At 34.4% G+C, this 16107-nt stretch overlaps 2 protein-coding genes across 2 annotated transcripts; one reads left to right on the forward strand and one right to left on the reverse strand.

Moving 5' to 3' along the window:
- The first annotated feature begins 4497 nt into the window (after positions 1 to 4497).
- Positions 4498 to 11043, forward strand: LOC112734448 (uncharacterized). Its single transcript, XM_025783773.2, has 13 exons — positions 4498 to 4911; positions 5633 to 5706; positions 6057 to 6140; positions 6321 to 6401; positions 6678 to 6758; positions 6882 to 6974; positions 7363 to 7542; positions 7631 to 7698; positions 8333 to 8384; positions 8887 to 8940; positions 9025 to 9108; positions 9891 to 9957; positions 10692 to 11043. The coding sequence occupies exons 1-13, from the start codon at positions 4770 to 4772 to the stop codon at positions 10781 to 10783; spliced, it is 1152 nt and encodes a 383-aa protein (XP_025639558.1). The 5' UTR covers positions 4498 to 4769; the 3' UTR covers positions 10784 to 11043.
- A 1167-nt stretch (positions 11044 to 12210) lies between these two features.
- LOC112734450 (uncharacterized) lies at positions 12211 to 15300 on the reverse strand. Its single transcript, XM_025783774.3, has 5 exons — positions 14678 to 15300; positions 13845 to 13969; positions 13425 to 13739; positions 13169 to 13338; positions 12211 to 12714 (listed from the first exon to the last, which is right to left on the reverse strand). The coding sequence occupies exons 1-5, from the start codon at positions 14999 to 15001 to the stop codon at positions 12299 to 12301; spliced, it is 1350 nt and encodes a 449-aa protein (XP_025639559.1). The 5' UTR covers positions 15002 to 15300; the 3' UTR covers positions 12211 to 12298.
- Between the last annotated feature and the right edge of the window lie 807 nt (positions 15301 to 16107).

Below are 16107 nucleotides of genomic sequence, written 5' to 3' on the forward strand. Positions count from 1 at the left end.
TGTCTCAAGGAATTCCAACAGCTAAATGGAAGGCTGACGACGCTATCCAGATTCTTGGTAGGGTCAACATTGAAGTCACTACCCTTATATTCAATCCTCAAAAAGGGAAAACAATTTGAATGGTCCCAGGAGTGTGAACAAGCCTTTCAAGGCTTTAAAGCATTCCTGGGCCAACCACCCATACTTACCCGACCTATTGTGAGAAAAGAGCTCGTCTTGTACTTGACAGTGGCGAACCGAGCTATAGCTTCAGCCTTGATCTGGAAGATGAAAATGGGCAGCAACCTATCTACTTTGTCAGTAGAGCTTTACAAGGAGCAGAGCTGAACTATCAAAAGATAGAAAAGTTTACGTATGTCCTTATCCTTACCTCCCGAAGGTTCCGACCTTACTTTCAAACTCACACAATAAAGGTCCATACTATTTAACCAATGAAACACATTCTACAAAAGACGAACCTAGTAGGAAGGATGCTACAGTGGATTGTAGAACTGTCCGAATTCGATTTGAAGTATGAAGCTCGGACAGCAATCAAATCTCAATATCTAGCTGACTTTGTAGCTGAATACATTGAAAGTCAGGAAAGCCCAACTACATGGAGCCTATACGTAGATGGATCATCCAATAAAACCGGCAGTGGAGTAGGTGTCATCCTGGAAAGTGAGCAAGGAACTCGGATAGAACTCTCGCTAAGGTTTGAGTTTCCCTCTTCTAATAACCAAACAGAATATGAGGCCTTGCTTGCTGGCTTTAAGCTGGCCAAAGAAGTGGAGGCACAAACGCTGATAGTGTTTAGCGATTCACAAGTGGTAACTTCACAAATTAACGACATTTATCAAGCCAAGGACCCCAACATGAAGTGATATTTAGATGACACACGGGAACAATTAGCTCAGTTCTCAGAATGAGAAGGCTTTGTAGAGCTCGACGCGTGGCCGCAAACGGTGCGACGATCGGAGCTTTGGATTGTGAGATTTGTGGGATTGTAGGTGATGTTAGGGTTAAAGCTTCTCCTTCTCCTCCCTTGACATGCTCAGTGTGCCTTTACTTATGAGGGAGGAAGGAGCTGAGTTTGGTTCTTTTATTTGATGGGCCTTGGGCCCGGTTCGGGCTTAGTTTGGCCCGTTCGACCCAATTTTAGGCCAAAACCTTTAAAATTAGTGTCAAAATTTATATTTTAATTAATTATAACCCATTAAACTATAAAAATTTAATTTTCTAATTTTTTTATTAATAATTAATTTATTAGCTAATTATTCACTAATTACGCGGAGTTTACACCCATGGCTGCCTTTTCCTTTTTCGCTTTAGCCCGAGCTTTCTCTAAGTTGAACGACAGCCCATCCCTCTCCTCCTCCGGTTCCTTCTTGATCTCCTTCAACCTCTCCACTTTAGCTCGAGCAGCCACCAGAGAGTTGTGAGTGGCGCTGATAGGAGTCTTCTTTAACTCCCTGGCCAGGACAACACATACACCCGTAGTCCGAATTCCATTTCGGGCCATGAGTTGAAGGAGGTTTTGGATAGCCACATCGTCTATGCTGATATGGCTATAAGGGATAATGTTTTTCTCACTCAAAGCAAGCCCGTTAAATCTCTTATCGTAATACTACCCCCTTGGCAGTTTTTTGTCTTTTAAGAGGCAGTTTAGAGGAAGAAGGAGAATGACGGACCCCAGCACTTCCCGAAGAAGAGTTAGGGGTAATCAACCGAGTTGCTGGGACTGGAATAACCTTCTTTGAAGCTGAGGTACTCGAGTCCAACTTCTTGGGAATAGATCGGATAGAAATATCTCTGATTTTTCTTTGTTGTATACCACGAGCAACGACGTTCTTTCTGGTGGCTTGTAGTGTCTGAGGCTGCAGATTTCGGAGGCATTTTTTTCTGCAAATCAAAAGAAAAAGTACATTAATTACCAAGACAAATCATATCCAAAAGTCATAAGCTAAAGGTAAGGAAGCTACCTAACTCGGATCGAAGCTGACCTGGGTCTGCTAAGAATTTTTTAGTGTCCAAGTGAGGAGTTCGACCCCAACACTCTTGAAACAAGTCAACTATGTTCTTCTCAAGGTCATCTAAGGCATCTACACTATATTTAGCTATCACAAGCTTCTCTTCCCAGTATAACAGGAAACATGGCTCATTATTTTCATCCAAGAAAAAAGGTCGGACCCCTTCTACAACTCAGATTTTGAAAAAAAAAATTTGAAATCATGAAACGACTTATCAAAAATGGAGAAAACCTTCCTACCCTGGATGGCACGAAAGGAAATCCAAGCTAGCTTTTTTTGCACCAAAAGACTTGGTTAGAACAAAAAGATAAAAGAAAACTTTGAGGGAAGGTCAGACATCAAGTTCTCAACATAGAAGTTGGTATATTTTGAGAAAAGCCTAAGAATTAGGGTGAAGTTGGGAACGAGCAACATTGCAAGTTCAGAGGACATTACTCTCAAAGTCGGTAAAAGAAAGGTTAACATCTAACTTCGAGAAAAAAATAGTCATAAGCATAAAAAATGGACGTTCCGACTTATCTAAAGGGGAAAAGCATACCCTCTCCTCGGGATCAGCCACTACTATTTCATAGTTTTGCTCATCTTCCCAATTCTCACTAAGCCTATGGTGCCTACGAAAAGTCTCAGCGTATTCTTTATCGACTATAGGGACAACGGTAAGGACAAAAGCATCTACCCAAGTTAAAAAAGAAGAAGGGTGCGAAGTATTTTATAAGAGGGGCAAAGGGGACATTTCGTATCCCTCTTTAAAGCCACACGTAGATTTTAAGGGAACTGCCGCGTAACGTTCGCTCCTCATTTACACTTTGTTTGGATGGAAGATGAAAAATGGGAGGAACAAAAATGGGAGGAAAGAAAATATAAGGAAAGAAAATGAGAGGAAAAGTTGATTTTTTTTATGTTGTTTGGATAAAGAAAAAATGGATGGAAAAAAAAGTAGGAGAAAAATCATAACCAAGTGAAATTACATTAATATCCTTCATTTTTCTTTTGCTTTTAATGTTAACACTATGGATGAATTGGTAATTTGACTTTCAAGTTTTCCATCTATTTTCCTTCCTTACATTTTCTTTTCTTTTGATTTCCATTGATCTAAACAGTGCGTTAAAGTAAGTAACGTTTTAAACTTTTAAAAACACGTCGAATACCCAATCTCCTAAAGGCGGCGTACCCGGTAACGAAAACCGAAGTCACAAGATACTTGAACCCAACCTCATGAAAGTTCGAACTCAAATAAGGGCACTGTTCATACTCGATCCAAAACTTAAAGCAAGACCCAATGAGAATAAAAAGGCCTACCCCAAAAAGGATGACTCTTACCATTTACCCGACCTCTTCAAGAGGCCGGACACGACAAAGATGGACCAGCTTTACTTGTGCAAAATAAGTAACTATCTTCCGAAATCTTTACTATTATCTCTATCTCACATAAAATATAGACTCCAACAAACTTCCAAAATAAAAGGAATAATCATCTACCAAAAAAAGTGAAATTTCTCTAGAAAAAGTGGTTATCAGCTCTATTATAAATAAATTGACACTCCTTAAGTATATTCACGTTCTAATCTACTAAAAACCTGTTTAAAACCTTTGCTAACTTAAATATCGGAGTCTTTTACAAATATTACCCCCTCTTCCTTACGAAAAACTCAGACGACGACACTTCGACACAAGAATAAATCGAATGCTGTCTCACAAAAAATCTAAACCTCATATTCAGATCCAAATGATCGGTTTCAGCTAACTTCCGAACAATAGCTGTTTTTTAAAGGTTCATATAGTATTTTTGTTAATAAAAAAAAAAAAAAAACTAATATCAATAAGAATCTGAATGTATTATTGGAAACATATTAATAAGGTATAATAATTTAATCTTAACTATAATATTTAATTCAACGGACCAAAAATATGTTTCTGACTTCTCGCATCAAAAATAGATCTCATATGATATATTACATTAACAATAGATAGATATTTAATTTAACTCTTGAAACACTTTTTGCTTATTTATTTTCAGAATAACATCTTTTAAAACGATGTATTAAATCGAGTGAAAACTGAAAAGTGCAATACCAATTACACTGGAACCATTTTAGTGAAAATTATAAACTACTAAAATTGTTGATTTAATTATGATTGAACTTTTTAATTAAAAAATTATAGTTATACACCTGCTTTTTTCACATGATCCAACTGTTTTTTGTAACATAATATAAATTTCAACTCTCCGATTAGATAGCGATATTTATAGATTTTAAATTTAAATATATAGTAAATAAACTGAAAAAAATTCACCGAGATAAAAGTCGAAAAAAACTGAAAACAAATCCACCTATAAATGATAAGAAAGTGAATCAATCAATCAGAAATTATATGATCCACCTTGGATATGAATACTTGAATAGGCAGCCGTTAAAGTGAAACTAAATTAATCAGCAGAACAAATTTCCAGAATTAAATGCTTAATTTGGCTAATTAAACAGAATATGAAAATAATAAATAATAAATAAAATAATATATATATATATATGTAGAGAGAGAGAGAGAGAGAGAGAAAGAAGGGTATTAGACGCCATGTTGGACTCAATTGACCTCTGAATAAGTGTCTTCCTTCGTTCTCCATCCAATCAACGCCAATTCTCTTCTTTACCCACTCGCTCTCCGTCATCCCCGGCCACCGTATCCGGCGGAGAGCCGCCCTTCTCCCATCGTCCCTGTAAAGCTCGCTGCTTGGCGTTGCTATTTCTAGGCTTCATCGATATGAACGCGGTCTTCAATAAGCTACGCAGTTTGGACGCATACCCAAAAGTCAATGAAGATTTCTACAACCGCACACTTTCCGGCGGTGTCGTCACCATCGTCTCCGTCGCCGTCATGCTCTTCCTTTTCATCTCCGAGCTAAGTATGATCCCATGTCCTCTCTTCCTTTTTTTTCTTGGGCGGTGGGTAGGAGGGGGTTTATTGTTTTAATTTTGGTAAAGGTTGAAACTTTGGATTGTTTTGGCTACCTGGTTGGAAAAATGCTCAGAAATTTAGAAGGGAAAATTTTGAGTTATACGGATTTAGGTTCCGGAGGTGTTTAGTAACATCGTGTGAATTTTATGGTTTGATTGGCTATTTTGTTGCATTGAGGATTGAGCTGAACTTGAACGGTTTCAATATTCAGTGGGAGAGCTTATAAAAGAGGTATTTTTATCTTGGGGGTGCAATGGTAGCTTAATTTTTGTTCTCCCCTTGCTTTTCTTCCGGCAAAATGATACTTTTTGTATGTTGATTCATACATTTTGCCATTACTTCATTCAAATTAATTGCTGAGAGTACCAAGGCAATGAAGGATCTGATTGCTTGGATTTGATTATGTAGTTAATGTTATGGATTAGCATGAGAATGGGTTTGTTCAAGCTTTCACTTTCTTAGTTGTTGCATTGATCTGCTTCTGATAACCCGGATCTTTGATATACGTTATCAGCTATTGGCTCAAGGGTTTAGTGTTACATATCTTGAGCCAGTCATCGAATGCTACTCTCTTTATCAGTTTATCCACTAGCTTCTTATTCAATACTAGTTTAAGGATATAAGTTACAGATTTAATCTTATAATGTCATCCTTTTATGTGATTGCAGGTTTATACCTTTATACTGTTACCGAGAGTCAGCTTTTGGTGGACACTTCTAGAGGAGAAACCTTACACATCAATGTACTTATCATCTATATACTTTGCCCATCAATATGCTTATTATTTATATGTTTCTGCTATAACTTTTGTAGCTGTATCCAGGTTTCCATATTTTATGTCAACTCTATGGATATGTCACGGTTCATGAGTTATTCATGATTATTTCTTATTAGTTTGGTGATTTATTGTTGAGAAAATGCCTAAATGCAATTATTCCAAAACCTTCTTTTAGAAAACTAAAAATAATGTTGTGAGTTGGAGATTTTCTTTGTAACATTTTTATTTGGCGATTTTGATAGCATTAGTTTTGACCTTGTATATACTTTTAAGGAGTTCTAATTTGATTGTTTTTCTTGCCCTTGAAACTGCAGTTTGATGTCACTTTTCCTTATGTTAGATGCTCAATGCTCAGTTTAGACGCAATGGATATTAGCGGCGAGCAGCACCTTGATATAGTATGTAATGCTTAAATTTTCAGATAAGCAATTGTATGCGGATATGAAGATTTATTTATTATTTGCATTCTCTCTAATTATCTACCTTTCTGCCTCATGTTTATATTATTCTCACAGTATTCTGATTATTTTATATAAAAAATCTATTCTTATTATTACTGAAATACTTCCTTTTCTCAGAGACATAATATCATGAAAAAAAGAATTGATTCTCATGGCAATGTGGTAGAAGTGAAGCAGGATGGAATTGGTGCACCAAAGGTTAGCTTAAATACTTCAGCTCTTTTTCGCTGCACAATGATTGCTTGTGTGTATACTATAAAATTTGATCATTCTGGTATTTACGTTACTTCTGATTTGGTTTAAATGCTTGGAAATGGAAGGAATTATACTTATGTTTCTTTTATGGATATGATATGGATGACTGGTAGGAAGTGCAACATGAAACAGAAGATACTAGAATATAAAATAAATTGACAACAAAATTATGTTTATACGTTTAATGTGTCCCTGATGAATTTACATTTCATATTGTAGATTGAGAGGCCCTTGCAGAAGCATGGTGGCAGACTAGGACATGATGAAGAGTATTGCGGTTCCTGTTTTGGTGCAGAAGAAGTAAAATTTATGATTCAATATCGTTTAATTTGGTCTTGTTATCTTATGGTTTTCTATTTACCTATTCCATGTATTTCATAACTACTTACACGTGCTTCCTCTCCATGTCTCTCTCATTTGCAGTCAGACGATCAATGTTGTAATTCTTGTGAAGAAGTGCGTGAAGCATACAGGAAAAAGGGATGGGCGCTGTCTAATATGGATTTGATTGACCAGGTTGGCTTGATTCTCATTTGATTACTTGATGTGCATGGTACACTGCAATCTTGTGAATTCAAATACCACACTTTATATTAAGAACTAAGAATTTAATAGTCAATGAGGAGGCTAATGACAGCAAAAACACCCTCTTGATATGCTCTGTGCAAACTTATTTGTGTTGCATTAGCAACAAATATTATTCAAGCACAACCTTCTTATAAGCAGTAAATGCAATGTGCTGCTCATTTTAGAATTATCTCTCAATTAGCTGCAGTTGATGTTCCTTTATTTTAACAGTAAAGTTTCCTTGTTATATTTTCCTCTGGACAAATGACACATTGTATGTGTACGGTTTCCATGGTCTTGAAACCATAGTATTCTGACAATTTGATCTTGCTTGTAGTGCCAAAGAGAAGGCTACGTACAAAAGGTAAAGGATGAAGAAGGTGAAGGATGCAATATTCTTGGATCTCTTGAAGTTAATAAAGTGGCTGGAAACTTTCATTTTGCAACTGGAAAAAGCTTTCTTCAGTCAGCTATGTTTCTTGCTGATCTACTTGCTTTACAAGATAATCATCTAAATGTAAGACTGAACTGGATTTCTAATATCCCTTGTTTAAATAAAACACCGATTTAAACTTTGATAAAGTTCTAATGTTTGTATGGTGCAGATAAGTCATCAGATTAACAAATTAAGTTTTGGAGCCCACTTCCCCGGATTAGTAAATCCTCTTGATGGGTAATTTTTCTATCTGTCTCTAGAGTCATTATTTTCTGGTGATGAGGATGCCATGCTCCATGTGTTTTCTCATGCTTGAATCCGTAAATTTTGATGCAATGCCACTAAATGTAGTCCTCAATCAAATTATCTTTGCTTTATGCATTCACTATGTACACATCCATCTATCAAATGATTAGGCACCAAAAGGTTGTTCAACGCAGCTACACCAACTGAATTGCTTCTTCCTATTTTCTCAACAAAAGGGGGAGAACAAGGGTAAACCACAAAGCTTCCACGGGCTTATAGCCAAGCAAACAAATCTAGTAGGATTGACATCATCTTGAAGATAGTTGTAGCCTCTAGAATAATTACAAAGATGGTTATATACACATTTTAATTAAAGAAGATAGGCTTTAGTAGTAAATGCAGTAACTTATTCATAATTGTTATGTACTGAAAATTTGATGTATGAGTTGTGTTATATTTGAAAATTTTTTATTTTGTACTATCTTCTTTCCTTTGAGTGGGAGGTTATTTTATCATGTATTATACTTAGTGAATGACATTTATGAAAGAAAATGGCCTGACTAAATTTCTCATCTTCCAACCGTTTGAGCTCTCTAAATCGTTCTCTGCTTCCACTCCTTTGCAGGGTAAAATGGGTGCAAGGACCAAGTCATGGCATGTACCAGTATTTCGTAAAGGTTGGTATTATCTCGACATATTTTTATGATATTGATAATGATAAATTCTACTTATGTTTTATCTTTTATTTAATTATTTATTATCCTATATTTATATAATATTATGGATTATGTTCCTGATCATTTCTTGTTAGCTGTATTATCTAAAGTGCAACTATTGTTTTTGTAGACTAGCAACAACTAACGAATCTCAGTTCTATCATGAGTTCATTACACAACAATAAGTTAATGATAACACCTTTTCCTACATCAAATGACTTTATTGTGTGGTCTATCATAATTCATAAATCATTTCTATAAACAAGTCGTTAGATTTAAGTCCTTTTTGTTTCTTATCGAGTTCATCTCTTCGTCTCTGTTTACCTCTAAATTATTGTATTATGTTCCATTTAATCTACTTTTCTTAGTGGAACATTCGCTAGTCTTCTTGGGACATGATCAAACCAAATAAACTGTTGACGCACTTGATGCTTGTTTGATAATTGATGTGTGCATACTGCAGGTGGTCCCTACTATATACAGAGACATTAGAGGCCATGTTACCTATTCAAATCAGGTATTGTCAAATATGAGAAACTTACCATCATTTGCATTGTTCCTTGGATAATGCCTAAGTTGCATCATAAATGTTATTGCACAGTATTCTGTGACTGAGCATTTCAAGAGTTCAGAGCAAGGTGCAGTCCCTGGAGTGTTCTTCTTTTATGACATATCACCAATTAAGGTAATACTGCTTAAAAAGTTAGATTATTTCATCCTCCTGTGATTATATTGGCACTGTTTTGCGCACTTTTGGTGCTCTTGTTAATTTGTTAGTTGTTATTAGATGAGCGCAGAAAAGGGTCAATCAAGGCCAATACTATTTACTTTTGTTTATTATTGACAGCCAATAATCAATACAAGTCCCTTTCTCCTCCCACCCTGAGGTTTATCTTTGTTAGTTAACTTACAAATAGATAAGTTTTTGCACTTTTGTCCTTGCTTTTCTTTCTTAATGTAATATGCAAATTAACTTGAATACCTGCTAATTGAAACTATAAAAAGCTTAGTTTACCTTGGACTAAAAAAATTTAACAAGTAATCAACCATACTCTTTAAATTTGTTTGAGCTACCAACTTCAAATCAAAATTAATGTTTTTGAAATGGTAGATACTCAAATGAAGATGTCTTTATGTGAAAATTATAGTTAAGATATAGACGTGTTATATTAAGTAGTTTAGTTAAATATATCAAAATATCTGATAGTTCTGAGCTATTATCTTCACTTAAATACATCTTCATGTAAGTAGTCACTTTTCAAAATATCTAACCTACACAACCTAACCTGAAAATACCATTGGGTGTGTAACATTGAATGGTAGGCTATGATGCATGGCTAGTTCAAAGTTTCTATCATATCACATATGCTTCTGCATTCATGTTTTACATATCTCTCTAAAAATTTGTGAATAATAATTTGCTGTTTGTTTTAATCTTTTGGTAAATTAATGTGTTGTATGTTGCAGGTCATCTTTAAAGAGCAGCACATTCCATTCTTACATTTCTTGACCAGTGTTTGTGCAATTATTGGAGGTACATCCTTGTTCTTAGAGCTGGAAGTGAGTCAAGCCAGCTCACGAGCCAGATTAAGCTCGACTTATTAATAGCTCGATAAGCTGAACTTGTGAGCTAGTGAGCCGAGTTTGAGCTTGGAATTAAGCTCATAAATTAAATGAGCCAAGCTTGAGTTTGGATAAGTTCAGCTTATTAGCTTGTGAGCTGACTCGATTATATATATATATATATATAGTATTAAAAGTTTTGATTAAATGCATATAGAATATGCGTATTAATAATTTAATATATATATACATATAAAATAATAATATATAATTTTATATATATATTAATGTTCTTAATTATTTAAAATTTATAGTCATTTTTTATATATAATTTTGATATAGGATATAAATAAAAAATTTATAATTGATAGATAGACAATATATAAAATTGATCTTTTTTAATATTTTTTAATGTATATAAGTTATACTTTATTGATATAGAATTATAGATTATGTTCTTATTATTTAAGTCAGCTTGTGAGTTTTTATTGAGTCGAGCTTGAGCTTACAAAATAGACTCGATTGTTAATGAGTCAAGCCGTGTGCCAAGCTTAATTTTTGTAATCCGAGCTTGAAACTTAGCAAAAATCGAGTTCGGCTCACTTCCAGCCCTACAATGTTCTCTCTCTCTCTCCAACTAATCCTATAAGATCCATGCATGCCTCGTGAAACTTAGCAAAAATGGACATGTATCATTTGATGTAGGTGTATTCACGGTGGCGGGAATAGTAGATTCATCCATATATTATGGTCAGAGAACAATAAAGAAAAAGATGGAGCTCGGCAAATATAGATAATCTGGTGACTACGCTACGTTGAGTCTGGTTAATGGCATGCTTGGTGCTGCATCATGTTTCTCCATAATATCATCCGCATCCTTGTGCTAACATACACATCCAAGCAGAGCTGCTCATTCTCTCCATGAATGAAGTGTATTTTTTATATATATTTAATTTTGTTCTTTTGGTTTAGAGGAATTGAGGATTTTCCAAGTGTCCAAACTGAGAGATATTGGTTGGGATAATACATGATTTGATTATGCAAAACAGAATTCTCATTTCTTGTAGTGTTATAGTAAACTAGGTTTAGAGTTACAATTTTAATCAACAAAATTCTTGGTAACAAACACTATTGTCTATTAATTGAAACCTAAAAATCTGACGGATGTAAAAAAAAAAAAAAACTTTCATGACTATTTACTAAAAGTAAAAATCAGTTATAATAAATTCATTCCTGTAATCTTTTGTATATTAAATGAATTATAATTGATTTCTTTTCTCCTATGATATTTTTTAATTTGATAGGTTAAGGATAAAATTGTCGTAGATTTAAGTTCTATTTAAGGATTTGAATTCTTTGACACGTGTTTAAGTAAGCAAGTGAGTAGGTTATTCGACCTCAGTTGGTTAATTGATATTCTTTTAATCATACAAATAGTATGAGAACTTTATTGAATAACCATTTAAATTTTTTTTTATAATGATAGACTTTGGACCAAGTTCCCTAGAATAGTGGTCGTTTAAGTGTTGTGTGTCTGTTTGGGCCTTTGGCCTCGTTGACCATATAAAATAAAACTAATATATTCAAATTAAATTAACTTTCTTTACAAAAAAACAATTTTAAATTAACTTTTTAAACAATACCCAAAAAATATCACTTTTACAACTGCATATTATATGCTTCGGAACAAATTGAGAGATGCAATATATAATATGGTCAATTTGAGAGGAACTCATTAAAATATAAACTGTATTCATTTAGTGATTATCCATCGGCAACTAAGTCAAGGATATAAAACGGTCTTCAGACATGAAATTGCACAATGAGGAACTGATATATTCTCACCATTTTTCCCCTTTTCTTTTTCTTTAGAAGTGAGAAAAAAATGATTCCAAACCCAATCAGCACCGTATTCCTTTTATATCTGTCTAATATCATTAGAGATATAGACATTCTTACATAATATCAAAATTTTTATTACATAAAAATTTAAAATTTCATCTTTATTATGTAAAAAAAATATTTCAGCATAAGACAAACTAACCGAAAGAGAAAAATTTTAACGACTCTTATGTAAAGAATCATATTAAAAATATAATTATTTTTATAACTTTTTACCGACTTAAATTTTTGGAATAAGTATGTTTATGACAAATATGGTAGTACTCAAAGATCATAGAAATATTCCCAAATTAAAAAAAGAAAAGAAAAAATCAATAGGCAATTGAAGAACTTGACCTACAAATAGATTGGCTTGGGAAGAGTTACATGACATGATTAAATTAAGATATCTAGATTCATACAAGATACAACTATTTAGTCTCTATGAGAACTTGAATTCCTCCTTGACTAAGAGAAACATTGGAAAGCTTCAATTTGATGGCTTTAATCTCTGCATCCTCCATCTCCTCCGTACTCAGCCAGAGAGGTAGGCAGTGATCAATCAAGTCCTGTCCACAACCCAATGGTGAACCTCCCTTAAAAGCCCGGGTTCTCCCAAACCTCGTGATACTTGCTAGGTTCGAATCAGAAGGCTCCTCAGCATAACACTCCAATATTTCCTTGATGGCTTCGCACCATATTGGTCGAGCGACCTTGAGCAAGTCGTGCAACACTAGCACCGGAAGGTTCACGCTTCCCAGTTCCGATTCGTTGTGCCCTCCTCTTCCATGATAGTCCGACCCTCCAGTCTTCAAAAGCCCGTATGCATCGGCTAGGTCGCTATATGCTGCCAACAAAAGCTTAACATTTTAAGTAGGGATTTAATAAGGACTTTGCTTCTATTGCACTTAATGAAATGATTTTACACAACAATTGTGGCCTCATGAGATGTAGCCTAAACTATGCTTTATACTCAATCCATTCCAAGATATTTATTACTTAGGAAATTCAATACACAAGCAATTCAATGTGTATCCAAATACAATTTATATGAGGAGATAAATTATGAATATACTACATTCAATACAAATCACATCTATAACAAGCTCTTACCAAATTAGGATGAATGCACCAAATTTCTAACATGTATCTTAGAATGCAGGGAGCATGGTAATAGACAAAGTACATCCACATTCTACACCAGTATTGACTAGGAGGATATTGATAATCCTAAATGGTAGATAATGGTTTGAATTTACTGTAATGAAGGAAACAAGCAAATTTTGTTATTCAGCATGTACCTGCCAGCCTTCCATCACTTCTGTAGACCTCTATTCCATGGAGACCAGCTTCTTTTAACCTCCTCACAATGGGAACAGGATTTTTCAGTGCCCATGGATGAGCCAGCACTGAAACGCCCCCAGTGTCGCTGATCATTTTTATTGCTTCCTCTGCTAGAGGCTCACTTCCCCTGCATAACAAATTTCTCATATTCTTACATATCTCCTTAGCTATGCAAATATATACAACCTACAAGAGCAAGAATCACAATATTACGTTGAATAAGCAGGTCCACCATCAAAAAGATATCGAGCAAAAGCTTGTTTGAGATTTTCTACATAACCAGCCTCGACCATAGCACGGGCTACATGAAGCCTCCCAGGGGCAACTCCCTTGCCTGCTATCCTGCAAACATGCTCCCACTTAAGAGGAAACTTGAGCTTATTCAGTTTCAAGACGATATTCTTTGCACGAAGAAAACGTCCCTCTCTTATATTTGACAAAAACTTGTCCAGTTCCTCAAACCTTGATGGTCCAATGCTACTGTAATATGCTAAAATATGTACTGGTTCCTCTGCTTCGGAGTCTCCACTGCCAGTGGATTGAAAAACATCAGAATCATTGGAGAGTAAGGATACCAAGCATAATTGGTTTCAATGTTAATGAATCTAGAATGTATAACATCTAAAAATTTACCTTGGAGAGAATATTGTACTAATTTCAACACCAGGAATTATCTTGATGCCATATTTACGAGCTGCTTCTACAGCCTCAGGGATGCCTGACATAGTGTCATGATCTGTCAGAGCAAGAACTTTCACCTGTTATGAGCAAATAGTGTTGATTAAAAATAAAAAATATGCCTAAAACCAACGAATGTAAATCCTATGCAATGCTGTTGCCCCAGCCAATCATTATTGATACCATCAATAACAAGGAGTTTAATTGAACTTTACCCTTATATTCATCAAGTTTTACAGGCCTCTCAAGTTTGGTAATTTTCTATCAGCCATGCCTGCCATCTCTTGAGTAGCTTCATTATCCGTACACTAATAATCATAGTATTCTAGAAAACATCTTACTCAAATGTGCACATATTTCAAAGCTATGGTTTATTATTCAAGATTCAAGAACACATGCACTGGCTGGTTTTCCATGCCAAGGACATAGACTCAAAAATATGAAAACAATGCTCCATGGTCTGATATATTTTATTTGTGGATATTACAAAACCCGAAAACATGAAAAAGCTAACATGATAATACGGCTTCAACTGTTAACTATAGCTTAGGTGCTACTGCTCCATTACACATAAAAAAAAAAGGATAAAAAATAGCACTGAAGGTTTCATTATTTTTTTTAAGCCTAAGAAACAAAAAAGCTATTCCTTTTGAAACTATCATATTTAATTGAAAAGAAGTGCTTAACATCATGATTAAGTATCAAAAACCGATTTTGAATGATTAGAACACTGGAGGCAAAACAATGGGGAACCAAAAAATGGAAAAGGAAAGGAAGATGAGACTTACGCCATTGATGTGAGCTCTCTCAATGAGCTTGGAAGGGGACAAGAAGCCATCACTGAATTTGGAGTGTGAATGCAATTCAAAGACGACCTTTTCCCCACCCCTGCCAAGACCCTTCTGCACTCCAAAATCATCGACAAGACATGAAGCCGCACAGGTAAGAGAAGAAGAAGATGATGGCTGATCCAAGTGAACCCACTCGGTCACCGACTTGAATGCAAGAAGCTGCTCATGGGTCATCTTCTTCTTGCTGCTGCCACCACCACGGTGGTTCCTCTTCTTCTTCTTTTTCTTGTCCTTGGCGTTGGCTGAGGAACCTTCCCCCATCACCGGATTGAGCTTGGGTCCCGAAAAGATTAAAATTTTAACGGAAATTTTGGTCTTTTGCTTAGGCCATTAGGGTGGGTATGTTAGGTTACATGACATGAACCCCTATATAATAAAAAGGGAGAAGGGTTAGGGCTTTTAAGTTAAGGGCAGTGTCCGTGTTAGTGACACAGGTGTCCTGAATGGTCACGGTTGAAGGAGGTTCCCTATTGGATAATGAGATAGGTGTACCTGATACGTCCTCTTCTCTGTCCCTTTATCCCTTTGCCTTCTGCCCACTACAGTAATTTAATTCATTCATTCATTCATTTTATTCTAATCTTTAACAAATAATACTTCTTATTTTACATAAAATATTTTAAATTAAATCAAATTATTTTTAAAAATATTTCATTCCAAATACAATTTATATCTCTTCAAAACAAATTATTGAGTGTCCTGGCATGTACTTTTTACTCCATATGACTTGACAGCAATAAATTTCAAGATGTGATTAATATTGCAGCCTTTCTTATTTGTTTCATTGCGGATACTCACACCGGTGGCCTTCTACTCCTAGTTATAAAATATTACTGTATATCAAAAATTATCTATCAAAGCAATTATTATGTATTTATATATTTTTAATATTATTTTATATAAATAATTAATTAATAATTAATTTTTATATAAAATAATTGTCTCCTTTATATCATAAGTAAGAACTCAGTTTTTATATATTTAAAAATATTTTTTGTATATTAAAATTAATTATAAATATATTTATGTATAAATATATTTATAATTTAATTTATTTTTAATATATTTTATATTAATAACTAATTTTAATAGCTGATTTTAGTGTTCACATAATATAAATATATATATATATATATATATATATATATATATATGAACAATGCCGAGCTCGTTTAATGTATGCATCAAATTAAATTAATACATATCTCTATGTTTAATTTTAATAAAACGAGTAGATTATCTCAATAACAGTAAAAGTGATGAGATTTATGTGAACTGCATATAACAGTGAGGACAAGTAGCATATATCTCTTTCTACTTTACCATTTTTTCTTTTTTTTTCTGAGTAATTTACAGCTCCGTACCGT

The sequence above is a fragment of the Arachis hypogaea genome, chromosome 3 (genome assembly GCF_003086295.3).
Source record: "Arachis hypogaea cultivar Tifrunner chromosome 3, arahy.Tifrunner.gnm2.J5K5, whole genome shotgun sequence".
Classification (NCBI taxonomy): Eukaryota; Viridiplantae; Streptophyta; class Magnoliopsida; order Fabales; family Fabaceae; genus Arachis; species Arachis hypogaea.

What these genes read in the sequence shown, in the direction of transcription:
- LOC112734448 (XM_025783773.2), top strand. Translation starts at nt 4,770, where the DNA reads ATGAACGCGGTCTTCAATAAGCTACGCAGTTTGGACGCATACCCAAAA. An exon ending in GAGAAACCTTACACATCAAT is followed by an intron (nt 5,707 to 6,056) that starts GTACTTATCATC and finishes TTGAAACTGCAG; the next exon opens with TTTGATGTCACTTTTCCTTA. An exon ending in GCGAGCAGCACCTTGATATA is followed by an intron (nt 6,141 to 6,320) that starts GTATGTAATGCT and finishes TCCTTTTCTCAG; the next exon opens with AGACATAATATCATGAAAAA.
- LOC112734450 (XM_025783774.3), bottom strand. Translation starts at nt 15,001, where the DNA reads ATGGGGGAAGGTTCCTCAGCCAACGCCAAGGACAAGAAAAAGAAGAAG. An exon ending in AGAGAGCTCACATCAATGGC is followed by an intron (nt 13,970 to 14,677) that starts GTAAGTCTCATC and finishes TGCTCATAACAG; the next exon opens with GTGAAAGTTCTTGCTCTGAC. An exon ending in AGTACAATATTCTCTCCAAG is followed by an intron (nt 13,740 to 13,844) that starts GTAAATTTTTAG and finishes ATCCACTGGCAG; the next exon opens with TGGAGACTCCGAAGCAGAGG.